The sequence below is a fragment of the Daldinia vernicosa genome, assembly GCF_022497035.1.
Source record: "Daldinia vernicosa strain CBS 139.73 unplaced genomic scaffold F5Y00scaffold_11, whole genome shotgun sequence".
Lineage (NCBI taxonomy): Eukaryota > Fungi > Ascomycota > Sordariomycetes > Xylariales > Hypoxylaceae > Daldinia > Daldinia vernicosa.
The window spans coordinates 1-14,562 of NW_025953927.1; the positions used below are offsets into that span (position 1 = coordinate 1).

At 45.6% G+C, this 14,562-nt stretch overlaps 4 protein-coding genes across 4 annotated transcripts; 1 reads left to right on the top strand and 3 right to left on the bottom strand.

Annotated features, from left to right (window-relative positions):
* Positions 1–2,124: 2,124 nt before the first annotated feature.
* On the bottom strand, positions 2,125–5,594 carry F5Y00DRAFT_267803 (uncharacterized protein; the record flags this gene model as incomplete). Its single annotated transcript, XM_048012131.1, has 3 exons — positions 2,125–5,142; positions 5,199–5,419; positions 5,467–5,594. The coding sequence occupies 3 exons, from the start codon at positions 5,592–5,594 to the stop codon at positions 2,213–2,215; spliced, it is 3,279 nt and encodes a 1,092-aa protein (XP_047867019.1). The 3' UTR covers positions 2,125–2,212.
* Positions 5,595–7,091: 1,497 nt separating this feature from the next.
* Positions 7,092–8,500, bottom strand: F5Y00DRAFT_14342 (bacterial luciferase-like protein). The gene has a single exon (XM_048004390.1). It carries the CDS (start codon positions 8,204–8,206, stop codon positions 7,103–7,105), a length of 1,104 nt encoding a protein of 367 aa, XP_047867020.1. The 5' UTR covers positions 8,207–8,500; the 3' UTR covers positions 7,092–7,102.
* A 495-nt stretch (positions 8,501–8,995) lies between these two features.
* F5Y00DRAFT_14316 (nitroreductase) lies at positions 8,996–10,032 on the bottom strand. The gene has a single exon (XM_048004386.1). The coding sequence runs from the start codon at positions 9,954–9,956 to the stop codon at positions 9,105–9,107; it is 852 nt and encodes a 283-aa protein (XP_047867021.1). The 5' UTR covers positions 9,957–10,032; the 3' UTR covers positions 8,996–9,104.
* A 2,431-nt stretch (positions 10,033–12,463) lies between these two features.
* On the top strand, positions 12,464–14,443 carry F5Y00DRAFT_230294 (glycoside hydrolase family 16 protein). The gene has a single exon (XM_048006891.1). It carries the CDS (start codon positions 13,050–13,052, stop codon positions 14,037–14,039), a length of 990 nt encoding a protein of 329 aa, XP_047867022.1. The 5' UTR covers positions 12,464–13,049; the 3' UTR covers positions 14,040–14,443.
* Positions 14,444–14,562: the final 119 nt, after the last annotated feature.

The window sequence follows — 14,562 nt, forward strand, 5'->3', positions numbered from 1 at the left end:
GCGAAGCACGTGCCGAGCGCCCGTGACCCCCAGCGCGGCGAGGCAGGGCGGCCACATTAGGGATTCAACCAATCAAATCAATCGGTTGGCCTGGCAGCTTGGCTTTGTTCGTAAACTCAGGGCTATTGTGCAAGCCAATGGGGTTGCCTCCTGTTAGTTTGGCGTGAAGGTATTTGCGTACGCCGTACGTAAATATTAGGCTCCATCCGTGCGCCAGCGGTTTCCGTAAACGTTTTTTATTAACTTTATTGATTTATAATTTTACCGATATTAATTAATGTTGGTTGATTTTTATATTATCGTACAATTAATTAATATATCGTACGACGTGTATGTAAATATTTTTATATTATTAAATGTATTATAATTAATAAAGTTAATAAATTACGTGTATATAAATTAATTAAAATAATGTAATGTTTTATACGTAAATTAATTACGTGGTGACACGTGATTAATTTTACGTAATTATTAATTTAATAAATAATATAATTTAACTTTAAAAATTAATTATTTAAATAATTATAAATTATTTATAATTTTTAAATTAAATTTAATAAAATTTAAAATATTATTTTAAATTTATTATAATTATTTTTATAATTATTATATTTATTATAAATTTAATTTTATTAAAATTATATATATTTTTAAATAAAATATTATATTTTATTATTATATTAATTATAAATTTAAATTAAATTTTATAAATAATAAAATTTTTATAAAAGATTTTTTAATAATTAATTTAATAATTTAAACGCGTTTTAAATTATAATTATTATTATATAAAAATTATTATTTAATTAATTTTAACGTGTTTTTTATTATATTTACGTAATAATATATTAATTATTTTTTTAATATAAATAATTTAAAGCGGGAATATTTAAATATTTAATTTAAATATACGTTTAATAATAATATTTTTTTTATATTAAATTAATTTTTATTATATTTTTAAAATTTAAGAAAACGCATGTACTCGTAAGTTCGCGCAAGCGTTTTCACGTACTTGCAGGCTCGCACGTGAGAATCCGTCGGAAACATCAAATCTTTTATTAATTTTTTTATCATTTATTAATAAATTATTTATTAATTATTTATCATTTCTTTATTATTTCTTTATTATTTTTTTATTAATTTCGCATAATAATTTCCAAGAGTTTTAACGTAAAAAATGTCTCCGACGGATAATATTAATGCGTAATTATTAATTATTAATTTTACCGCGTAATATTATAAAAATAATATTATATATACGCGTAACGCGTTTAATATTAAGTTTTTTATTATATTATATAACGTTAAACGCTAGATTTATTTTAATCTTTTTTAATTAATAAGACATTTTATTTTAATTAAATAATGTATGATTTAAGATAAAAGGTGGTATTTTATATTAGCGTGGGCTTTTAACCCGTGTGGGCCTTTGACCTGTAATTTACGTTATCACTTATCAATGCTCATAAGTAACTCATTCAAGTCATCCTCCATCTGAATTCACAAGCCAACAATCGTCTTCACCAGACCTTACCTTACATTAGGTACTCAGGTATAATCTGACAAGTACCTATTCACTCTTTCGGGTTCTATCTACGCGATAGTATCGAAATGGCTAATTGTGACCCATAGAGGCCGGTCCAACGTCCCAGTAAAACTTACCCGTCTCCCAGGCATCAAGTGACTTCTGAAGTAAAACTTCCAGCGGCAACTATTGGTCAGCAGGTGGGAAGTTAAGGAAGTCCCTTTCATGCCATACAGCTTTATATGACACTATATCAAGAAAAATGCCACCATCCATAGGTGCGTCACTGCTGTTCTGTCCATAAAGCAGGATGAAGGACGGCTCGTCCTCGAAAGGTTCGGTCCAGAAAATCGTCGGATCCGGCTGATATATAAACGGCGTCTAAGAATCGCGCTACGAGATTCCTCTCGGTCCGTCGCGCGGGGAGACGCTCAATCGACTTTGCCAGCAGCCGGTTATGCAGGTCTGCGCAGCGTTCTGGACAGAATGATGGATTCGGGGGGCCCATTTCAATGGAAATGAACGGTATATGAAAGACATTGAGATACAGAACATTTCGCAACGTTCTCCGCTCCGATTTTGAAGAATCCGCCAACTAAAACAGGTTACATGCTGGCACCGATAATAATCTTTATTGGACTTGAACAAACCTCAACATGACAACTCTCTGAGGTGATTACCCATCTAGGCCTCTCCATCCCAATCTATGAAGTCGCTGAACTCTTCGACTTCATCAAGCATCCGTAACTCTCCATCGTCCTCTAGATTAGGCCAGTCTTGGATTAAATCGGCTGTCGGGAAATGGCCCTCCTCGCGTGCCATTTTCATTGCTTTCTGGAGCTGCGAGCGATCTTTACCGCGCGATGCTGCGCCCGCCTTTAAGAGTATATGTACTGTATCCGTCCGCCCCCAAAAAGCAGCTCCTTCGAGAGCTGTCATCCCGTTAAGCATGGCCGCCGGGGCATTGACATTGGCTTTGTGACTGAGCAAATAGCAGACTATGCGATTATAGCCGCCGATCGCAGCCAGTTGGAGGGCGGTCGCGCCACCATTAACGGTCGGCAGTGCATTGATGTCGGCGCCAAAGTTATGCAGCAACTCTACCATCTCAAAGCATCCAATCTCGGCCGCCCGCTGCAACGGCGTACGTTTAATACTACCGGTCATAGTGGGATTGATGATGGCACCATTCCGCATGAATAAGTCCACCATTTGAATATTTCTTGTGCCAATAGCTGCAAGGAAAGCTGTGATTCTTCGAGGAACTGCGATATAAAGCTTGCACTGGGGGTCGAATGATGACTCTGCGACTATGCCGTTAGGATCGCAACCAGCCTTCAAGAACAGCTCTACCAAAGACAAGCTCCCAGTTCGGCTCACGCCAATCGCTTCTCCAAATGGGCTTATGGCGCCGTCAGGGCTATAATTCTTGTCGGCACATTTCTCGCGGTGAAGGAATTTATTTGGATCAACCCCTTGATCCAATAAGTATTTTACTCCAGATTCGTCACGACTCCGAATAACACTAGCAAATGCGCACGACATCGACCGTTGTTTTTTCCCGTAGCATACATCGTCGTTTGCTTTAAAGAATAGTTCGAAAAGTGGTCTACATTCCGACTGACTCCTTTGAATGACCGTACATGATGCATGGGGATCTGCGCCATAGGAAATGAGTAGTCTGGCCATATCGAGGTTCCGATGTCGAATGCAATATTCAAAGCTATTCAAGTTGACTACACCTGAATATTCTTCGAGTAGCAATGATGCTAGCCAGATATTATTCGCATCTATGGCACTATTGAGGTCGCACTGTTGTCCCGACGTTAACAAAGTCCGAACTATCGCCTCCTTACCTAGCGAAGCCGCAAGTATTACCACGCTTTTATCCACGCTTTTATCCCCAATATCAAAAAATGACGTGAATTCAGCTTCCCTAGTAGGATAGAGAGATTCTGGGTTGGTGGGGACTTCGAGCATGTAGTGAGCAGCTACCACCTCATGATAATCCCGTATTTTAATGTATGGCTTGGAGTTAAGCTCAAGAATTAATTCTATAAGGCTTTCATTACCTCCTCGAATAGCCTCAGAAAGCGCGTCATGAAAGACCTGATTACCTATCCGTAAGTCAAGCTGTATAATGTGATTAAGTAGCATGCTCGCAGCCTCGTAATCTCCAACCCTTGATACCTCCATGAGAGCGTGGTAGAAAAATTTGAAGGTTGTGATTGGAATATTCAAGTTCTTCAACTCCTCAATCAGCTCTATGATAAGCTCTGTATCAACTTTGCTGACTGCCGCTATCCATCTGGTGCACAAGATGTCAAGTTTATCTGCAACTGCTGTCTCTACGGGAGTATTAATACCCCGTATGCGTTCTGCAATACGGACTCCAGATTTATCTCTAGCAAATGCGTATAGAACCCTCCGAACAAGACAGCGCAGAACAGCAGGATCAAGAAACGCACCGCAGTCTAATAAGGCCTCGGCTAATACCCAGGCCTTCTCCTTATCCATTGACTTGATAGCTGCCACAAATATACCCTTATGCGTAAGATCTATGCCTTTGTAATGTAAAATGTGAAAAAGATGCACTAGGATATCTTTATCAAAATGTGTGATCGCATGCCTTAGTTCATGAGCTAACCCTTTGCCTGTTAATAAAAGCTTAGGGGCAACTTGGAGAGCTATGCCATCCTGTCCCAGTCTGAAGAGTTCGCCAACCGTCTTCAACTGGACAGAACTTCCAGCATCTAGTAGCATCTGGATAATTTCAGTATCCATTTCGGACCTAGACCTCATAAAATTATATCCGTCAATCGCGTGTTGCAATGCGCCATGCAAGAAGTAACATATCCGTGAGCGAGCAAGCCCACAACAGCTATTGCATTGGTATGTTTTGTTTACATCTGCGCCTTCGTTTAATAGAACATCAATGAGGTTCTTGTGCCGTAATGTTGAGGCTCTTTCAATGAGGGTATATTGACGTCCCCAAGTGAAGTAACTTTGTCGATTGACATCAATCGCCAAAGACTTGTTCGAAAGTATAGCCTTCGCAGTTACCGAATCTCCTGTTTCGATAGCCCCCTTAAGAAGGCTCAGTGCAATAGAACGAGCGGAGTAGCGGCTGGAATGTCTTGACGGAGAAAGAATCAGTGGGTAGAGGTCTGTACTAGTAGTTGCCTTGAGAATTTGCAAGATCTGTTCAACTGGAAAGGAACTAAGCCCAGAGAAGTTGTTCCCGGCGGAGTGTAGGATTTGGCGGTATAACGGCGGATCAAGGACAGGTGTCTGGTGGACCATACAGGGGATGATGGAGCCCAAAGCGTTTAGAGCCGCGGTATCGGTGGTGAGAATAATCTCGCCCGCGGAACTATAATACTGGGAGGCATCCTCGATGCTCTTCTGCCGTAGTACCAGGGCGTTTGCGGGGGCTGCTTGTTGGTCTGTGAGAAGTCGGGGGTCGACCATCATGTTGGGAACAAGATTAGAAGCCGACGTGTTATCGCAAATGGCTTTTTCGAATTGGAAAAAGGGAAGATCATGAGTAAGTGAGAAGGTACGATCCTCCATTGGCGTTCGGACAACGAATTGTGCTGGAAGTTTGGGGTTTCCTATGTATGTCTAATAAGCATCAAAGTCATCTACTCGACGAGTTCATGTAACCTACCGATAAGTTCTAATCGTCGGAGAGTGTTGGGAGTACTCTTCGAGATTCTCTTCTTTACCTCCCCCTTCTCTAGGAGCTTGCCCCATTCGAAGACATTGCTTTCTTTACCATCACCCTTTCTCTGCTCTACCAAAACCGAAAGCATTTCCATATCTTCCACTTTGCTGTTCTTGATCCATTTCGGGCCCCATTTCTTGAACTGGGTGCGATACTGGCTTTCCCTTTTCATGGTTAACTTTATGCTTCCAATTCAAGGCATATCACTTACGTAGCTTCGAATTCCCTCCGGTTCATCTCCGACCTTACATCCTTCAATGGTTTATTGAGGGTAAGATAGAGGTACTTAATATCTGGCTTTGCAGCGGCCCATTCGGCCTCTGTGATTTTAGAGGGCATCGTAGTTCGGCGGGCGATATTGAATAAAATAGGGTAAGGTAAAGTATATAGTAACTGTCAATGATAGATAACTGGCACTATCAGACATTACCTCTTGTTAGGTACTTAGGTATATATAGACACTCGAGCTAAGGTAAGATGGCGATCAGAACACACGACTGCTTCAGCCTACAGTTACGTCAACTCCTGATTGGTTAATACAATTTTGCTGCCAAGAGGTCAGGACTCTGTAACATTTTGCGATGGGAAAATGCTAACCACTTATATCAGGCATGTCTAAGGCAGTGCTGCGCCCAATTTGAATTATTGCAATTTATGCAGGAGATGCTCTCCGTGGATCAATCGGCGTCAAACATGTCAGTATAGGGTTCCACTATTAAACCCGGATTTCCAAAAGACTATTGCATAGAGGGGGCGTTTGTGTAGCACTATCTGAGAAGATACTCTATACGGGACTACAGGGCTACGTGTGCTCAGCCTCATACATCGGGATGCCAAATAATCATTGGCTAACGTCTAAATGTCAGTCTTACTTGGTGGTGCTTAACATTTTGACCAGAACCCTCAATCACCATGAACTAGGAAATACGTTATTTACGCCCTAAGTATTTGCGTTGTCAAGATATTAAGTCTAGACGATAAAGGGGATAGGTATACTGTGATGGCTATTATCAGGTTCTCTCCCATTTCACATCCTGCCAATAAACCCTATATGGAAGGCTCATGGGAAAGGGTTCTTTTACCATAAAGCACTGATACCAACCCTTCCATGCCCCTATGCTCTCCCAGAACAGAAATAATTCAACAGTAAATCATTTTCTTTTTGTGTCGAAAGCCTACAGCTCGTTACACTCATATTGTGTATCTCCCCTTATGGCGCCTTCCATTGAATCTATTATAGCCATCGTCAGTATGACATTATCACTCTTGACTACGGCTATGGCCGTTTGGGAGTTTTATCGCCGCTACTCTCTGAAGCACCACAAACCAGGTAAGCCGTTTATCCAATAGCCTAGGCACGCATTATGTCGAGCGGTATGTAGTAACGGCGGAACTCTTCAGAGCATTCTATCGAGGATGGGTTTAGGCTTGGGAACGTCAATCCTAGTGGTACAAACGATGAACATCACCATTAGTCACTCGTATCAGGGTATGTATTCGGCTCTGGTCTAGGATGAAGAAATACTAATATACGCAAATACAGCGCGGCGGTGTGCTAAGGCTACAAGGTCTTATCGTAGGTTGCTATAAGCAACCTTAACACTTGGACCATAATTACTCCTATGAAGGAGATGTCTCTACACACGGTTATTTATCAATGCAATGCCGATATCTATGATAGAGAGCTATAAACAGGTAGGTAGGTACCTAGGTAGGTATGTAGCTAGGTGCCTACAAAGATACTTGTCACTTAACCCTCTCAGGGTTCAGAATTCGCAAGTGGGCTTTAAGGGAATGGCAATAGTAACAGTTATATCATCATGATATATTAAGATATTCTTCCACTATCAATTAGCTCCATTGGAGCGACTCTCCCTTTCCTTTAGCGTTTCGCGTACCTTAGGTAACACGTAACGCCCGTAGTCAATGGCATCGTTTAGATTATCATAACCACGGATGGAAATGAGCTCAGCCCCTAAGTCAACGTAGTCAAGGAGCGAGTCGACTATCGTCTGCACCGACCCCACAAGCGCTGTCGATGCGCCGCGCGCGTTAGTAGCCGTCACAGTCGGATACCACAGCGCACGGTCCTGCACCTCGCCGCGCTTCGCGATGTCGAGGAGCCGCTGCGAACCAACGTTCTGCGGCGGAGGTGCCGCGGCCGGTACTCGGCTCTTGCCGTCGGCCCGGTTGGCGTTTAGGGCGTCGAGTATGCGATGCGCCTTAGCCCACGCTAGCTCTTCCGTCTCGGCGACGATGGGTCGGAACGTAACCCAGATGCGGGGCCGGTCAGTGCGTCCCGCCTTCTCGGCCTCGGCGTAGATGCGGTCGATTTGCTCCTTGGTTTCCTTCAGAGGTTCTCCCCAGAGACCAAAAATATCCGCTAGGCTTCCGCCGATGCGGTACGCCTCGTCTGACGATCCACCCACGGAAATAGGGATACTGGTTCCGTTCACGGGACGCACCCTGTTGCTGAACCCCTTAAACTGATAATACTTGCCGTCCCAATCAAAGGGATCCGCGGACTGCCATGCGCGCTTTAAGATCTTGATGTACTCTTCAAGTCGAGCATAGCGCTCTTCCTTGTTCAGGAAGTCACCCTCCCTTGCTTGGTCGACGTCACTGCCGCCGGCGATGAAGTGCACTACGGCTCGGCCCCGGCTTAGCTGATCCAGAGTGGCTAGCGCCTTGGCCGCTACCGTAGGGTATAATGTGTTTGGACGAAGCGCAATAATAACTTTTAGATTCTTAGTCACAGCGGCGATAGTAGCGCCGGTAGTGAAAGGGTCAAAGTACGACGAGTCGTACGGCACAAGAGTATAGTTGAACTCATAATCATCCAGGTTGCGGGCATACCGTTCCAAGAAGTCCGGGTCGATAGCCGGGTTCGGGAGCGGGTTAAGCTCCGTGGATGGGTTCGGGAACGTCAAACTGATGAATTCTGTAGGCATCTTGATTATTACGTCCGGAGATTCCAGTATTCTAGAGATCAGATAAGATCTAAGAAATACTCACGGGTATGGTGTTTTATACGGATGTACCGGTAGCAACGCCGATGGCGACAACTGCTTCAGAATCACGCAATAGCTATTGGGCCGGTGCCGGCCGGGTACACTCCCCATTCCAACCCCAATCTTATATATAGTAGGCATAAAGAAATCAGTATCGGTCGGTTTTTGATTTATAATCGTATGGCCAGACCGATGGATTTAGTTGGGGGTATACGTTTGAGAGAGGTAGGCTAGCCACATTATGTTAATGTCACATTCTATAATATTGATATCGTTTAGTTATTACTCAAGAGAAATTACACATTTCCAGTCAGCTAACTGTGTAACACGCGGTCGATAAGTTATATACTCCTTCAACTAACCTCCCATAACTTCCCTTAAGGGGATGCTTGAAAGACCAGCTTAAGCAATAAGAGAGTATAATAACCTAGGTAGATTATAAATATAGACTGAAGATTGTATGATAAAAAATGAATAATAATAGTAATTGGAAAAAGATTTCCGGTTGGAGGATCGAAACGAGTCTCCTGGAAGCGGTCGTACAAATGAAAGTAATCGAGGGCGGATCTCTGGCATGAATCAAGAAGCAAGCAAGGCGCGAGAAAGCAGAAGTATAGCATATTAATGATGAGATATAGTCACTTCCTCGACGTAGACAGATTGTGAATGCAACTCAGGGGCTTCGTATTCGTAGTCTTTGTCCCTCATCGCTACCTAAAATGTGATGAAATAGTTACGACTCCATGTCCAAATTATGGTGATAACTGTCAGGAATCTATTCAGTTAATCTATATATTGAGCGTAATTGCTTACCAACATCCTTTACCTCGTCCATACCCTATCGAAGCTCAAACCCTCGCTCCTCTAGCACTTCGCGGAAGATATCTCTTCCATGCAACGACTCTACCGTTGCTATGCGATGCGCCGACCGATAAGTCCACACCGGCGCATCGCCGCGCCCCTGCTTCTCATTAAAGTCGGCCAGCGCCTTGTCGTACGCCGCTAGATTCGCCGCCTTTTCCTGCTGTTGCTGCTGGCCCCACGTCTCCCGATGCACCACCTCATCCTGCGCCAGCCGCGGCTTGACCGTCGCCGGCGGCGCTCCCGGGTCCGGCCACCCGACCGCCAGCCCGAATAGCGCGACTACGCGCGGCGGCAAGGAAAGCAGGGACGCTAGTTCCCTCGGCCGGTTGCGCGCCGCGCCTACGTAGCACGTGCCCAGCCCGAGGGACTCGGCGGCCACGCACGCGTTCTGCGCGGCGAGGGATGCGTCGATCGTGGCCATGGTGTACATCTCGATGAACTCTAGGCCGGTCCCGGGAGTGCCGTGCTGCGCGCACGTGGTGGTTAGGCGCGCGAGGTCCGCGCAGAAGACGAGGAGCAGCGGCGCGGCGCGGATGAACGCTTGGTCGCCGCATAGCGTGGCGGCTTGGGACTTGAGGGAGGGCGTGGTGATGGCGACGGCGCTCCAGGGTTGCAGGTTGGACGATGTAGCGGCGCTTTGGGCCGCGGCCGTGAGGAGCTCGAGAGTGCCTGGGGCTAGGGGGTCCGGGAGAAAATTGCGGACGGATTTGTGCTGCAGCAGAGTTTCGAGGGTTGGGTTCGCGGCGACGGGGGCCGCGGTAGGAGCAGCGCTGCCGCTACTGGTGGTACCGTACCGAGCTTCAAGCAGGGAGGAGAGGTCCGCCATTTTTTATTTTTTTGTTCTTATATGCTCATTTCGGACCCTAGGTAGGTTAGGTATATCTATATACTCTAAGAGCCCCTTTTCCTTTTTTATCGTGGTTAAACATAAGAGATAATCCGTGTTAGACATAGGTGACAGATAGACGTTATCCGGCGGCTGTATGGCGTGCTAGCGAATCGGGATTATAAAATATGTCGTGTATCGGCTCGGCTTCAGATATCTCCAATCCCAAATTAACTTACAGTTCCCTTACCGCTCTACTTAATACCGCCCCGGCGCTGCAGAACTGGCGGTTCAGATTATTGACTTGCTAGCAACGCTTGTACCTGGTAACATGTTGGTTTACCTAGAACTCAATCGATATCCCGACAAAGAATATGAGATAAACATTATTGAGCATATTATAACAGCACTTTATATACAGAGCCTTATTGGTATAAAGCTTTGGTTAATGAAGTATAAAATATTGAATTACTTGCGCGCTTAGCCACCAGTTAAATACTATAAGCCTTTTAACTGAAAGCCACATTTTAATTTAGGTAAATTTTATTATCTATAGTGTATCATATAGATCTAGAATATTAGAACTGTATTAGTTTAAGTAAACATGTCCTTTGTTCTAGATGCCTCATCTAGAATCGTGACACACTATCTACCATTGCATAGCGCAATTAGAGGAAACATACTAAGGCCGGGCACAATTTCTGTTATAGATATTAAATAATGAACTAGCTTATATGATACCTGTCCACCATTACAAGATTTTATCAAATAAGACTATGACATGTGCCTTCGGCTGAAGCACTTTTGCTTCCTCCCCTATTCCCAGCAAGGAAAATTCTCATTATCTGAGGTGGTGAGCGAGTTATGAGGCTCGACCTACGCAACTTATGTATATACATAAATCTAGTCGGTACCAGATAGATCCAATTAACCATAGAGAGAACGAGGTATAGCATATAGACAGACTTGAAATTTGAATAGCACCAACACGTGCGGGTCGGCAAAAGCTACCTCCAAGTGGATCAAGATGAGTGTTTCTTTGTTACCTCTAGAGTTGTATAGTACCGCATAGAACTGGAGATGCGGTAGCGATAATCTTAAAGAGCTAAGTCAAATTTTTGATTCCCGCATCCGCATATAGTTCATTACCTGCAGTACCTAGTGAGAAGACACACTAAGGCTGACACGAATCCTCGCAGGCATGATAATAGGCTCCGATGAATTTTAAGTTAAAATATGCGAGTATGTAGTCGTATTTTACAAGATAATATCTTGTAGGAAGCATATACCTAATTTCACTAATCGCGTGGAAAACTTTTAATGTTTCTCCTCGAAGTCTTCCTTTTCAAAGATAACATTTACTATAATTTCAGCACACACATATTAGTGCTTGCTTTTACTCTTCATATTCATAGAAGGTAGACCTTAGGCATATTAGCACTTTACCTAATATTATTCTAGAGTTCGTTCTACGACTTTTCTCCTACTTCTATTATGAATATGAAGGCTAAATATCCAAGGTCCATAGTTGCTAAGCCCGCAACCTATCTATAAGGCATCTTGGATCCCCTTTCTGATAATACGATCTGTGCAAACCCAATCTTAACACGGATCATTGGTTATAAGTCTCGATCTTCTTACCGTATCCAGGCACACGAAGTTAATAATTCGCCACTTGAGGCTGTCTTAAGTGGCAATTCCTACCAAAAATTCACACCCTCGACCAACTAAGTAGCTGTTCTTAGAGCCCGTAGTCTAAAATAACCAAACTACCGCTCTCCAACTAAGGCCGCGTTAGATTTGCAACCCGGCGTCTTTCTTTTCACCTCAAGGCTTAGCGAAGGGCTTTCTTAGGTAATGAGAAAAGACTCCGACGCTTGGATTCTTAGTAACTCCTTCATCATCCCTCCTTAGTGCTGTTGCCGAGAAGCCCTTGACGTTTGACGAGCCACGAGTCACGATATCACGATAGTAGGAGAAATATACAGTCCCCAAGCATAAGCCGCCTGCTACTTAGGCATATCCGTAGCCAAGACTCAAGAGTAACCCTTCTAGCAGCGTTCTTCTAGAGGAATTTCAATCACGTGTAAGTGCGTAGTCGAGTGATATTATTACTCCTAGCCGGGGGGCCAAATTGATATATTGCAAAAAAGCCCTGCGTATGGCCCGGTACGGCAGGTCATAATATTCTAAAACCGGCATCATTTCGCTCGAAGTAACGTTGCCTAGCCCTACGCAATTGGCCGCAGCGGGTATCGCAACCGGGTGTCTGGGATGCGATCCACGGCAGCCTATTTAAGCCATGAAAGACAGGGGTAGGGAGGGATATCTCTGAAGGGAACAGCCGACGAAGGATTCAAGCAGAATCGGTTTCACGCGAACTAGCGCATAGGTATATCTTCATGTAGCTTTTTGTATGATGAATAGATACAGTATAAGCGTCTTCTGCTATGTGCCGCTCGTCATTGAATGTGGGTATCTCTTAACACCAACAATCCCTCCGTGCCGTAAGAAACAGCCCACCAGGTGATGGTCAGACAGGGGTAGGTATCCTATGATAATTTGAAGCCAGACCTCCTACTCGCAGACATGGAGAAACTAAAGTCAGCGCTACAGCCATTTTACGAGTTATCTCTAGCGCGCCGGTATTAGCCATGATATTCGTGCCCGGTAGCCACAACGATTAACTCGCGTCCTGCGTCGTCCCTCCGATCTCTGCACGAAAAGCACATATGTCATCAACTAGAGCGAAAGGGAGGCTCTGAAGTCGCAGGATGTAGCTACCGGTGTCGTAGTTAGGTAGGTCAGATCAGGCTAGTTTGTCTTCTGCTTCCAAATTTCTTCGATCTAGTTCCCAGGGCAGGGTCATCGGTCTAATGGACGTCACTGATATGATGGACCTACTGCAAGGGGATGGCTGTCGTGGGCCAGGGAGCAAATTATATAGGAGTCTCAAGATGGCTGTTCCAGGGATAGGATATATTAACAACCTCGAGCATTCCTCCCAACATTCCTAGGCATTCAATTTCCCCTTAATTAGTAACTCCGCACATATTTCTCCCCGAGGCAACACACAAGAATCCCAAGGAAACCATGATTGCTTCTCAGACTCACCTCCGGGCAGCCGTCCTAACGATACTATCGTCCCTAGCCCCCCAAGCAGCCGCCGCAACCCCCAACTGCCACTGCTACCTCACCGACGGTTCGTCGCCCGAGTACTTCGCGAACCACAAGTTCTTCGACTTCCGCAACATAGCGAACCCGCAAGTCCCCCCGCCCATCGACGACCGCGACGGCTCTACCAACGCCCCGGTGGCCAACGCCTACTTCGACAGCACCAACTTCACCGACACCTGGTCCATACAGAGCTGGGTCGACGCCGGCGCCGTCTACAACACCTACTCCAAGAACGATGTCTACATCGAGAGCAACACGGACGCCAACCCGGCCTCCAGCACTTACCTCACCCTGCGCACGTACCGCCACCCCGCCGGCGACTTCCAGTCCTCGGCCGAGATCCAGTCCATCTCGCCCAACTACCAATACCTCTCGATGCGCATGTACTCGCGAACGCTCGGGGCCGCCGGCGCCGTAGCAGCCATGTTCACGTACCGGGGCGGAGCCACCGACGCCGACGTCCAGGAAGCCGACCTCGAGATCCTAACTTCGGACCCTTCGAACCTAGTGCACTACACGAACCAGCCGTCCACCGTCGACGGCATCACGCGGCCCAACGCCACGCACGAGATCACCATCCCCGGCCCCTGGACCTCGTGGCGCACGCACCGGTACGACTGGACGCCCGGCACCAGCAGCTGGTACGTCGACGGCGAGCTGGTGAACGCGAACTCGTTCCAAGCGCCCGCCGACCCGGCCACGATCCTGTTCAACGCCTGGTCCGACGGCGGCAGCTGGAGCGGCGCCATGGCCGAGGGACAGAGCGCGCAGATGCAGATCCAATGGATCGAAATCATATACAACAACACGGCCGAGCCCTCGCAGTACGGCCATTGCGCCAACGTGTGCAGTTTCGATAGCGGCACGGAGCCGGGTGTGCCGTTGCTCGTCAGCTCTGGTCCGTAGAGCCTGATTTATTGAAGAAGTTTATCTCCGTCTCCTTATTTTCTTCAGTTCGGACCTAGAGGTGTATATCAATGATTCATATGAGAGATAACGCAAGGCAATAAGCGTATATTCGGATAGCATCATTGTTGGAACCACCTCTTGTATACTAGAGGTTGCCCCCCGGGCAACACAAAAGCCTAAGGTTTACACCGCACCATGTTTCTATACTATTTTAATTATTATTAGCAACCTACCCCCTATTAACCTAGAAGGTACCCCTGCAATAGCCCGAATTTACTACTATTACACGGCTGGACAATACTGTTGGACTAGTTAGATTATATAATAATCCGTCTTACACGAGTATATAAATGCGTCTATCTCGATCTTACGATCATGCATCATTAATACAAAAGTCTCCCTCATTGCTGCGTCGTGTCTTTTCCTTTGCGTGGGGGGGGGGGGGGGGGGGGGGGGGGGGGGGGGGGGCGGGGGGGGCGGGGGGGGGGGGGGGGGGGGGGGCGGGCCGGAAGCACACAAA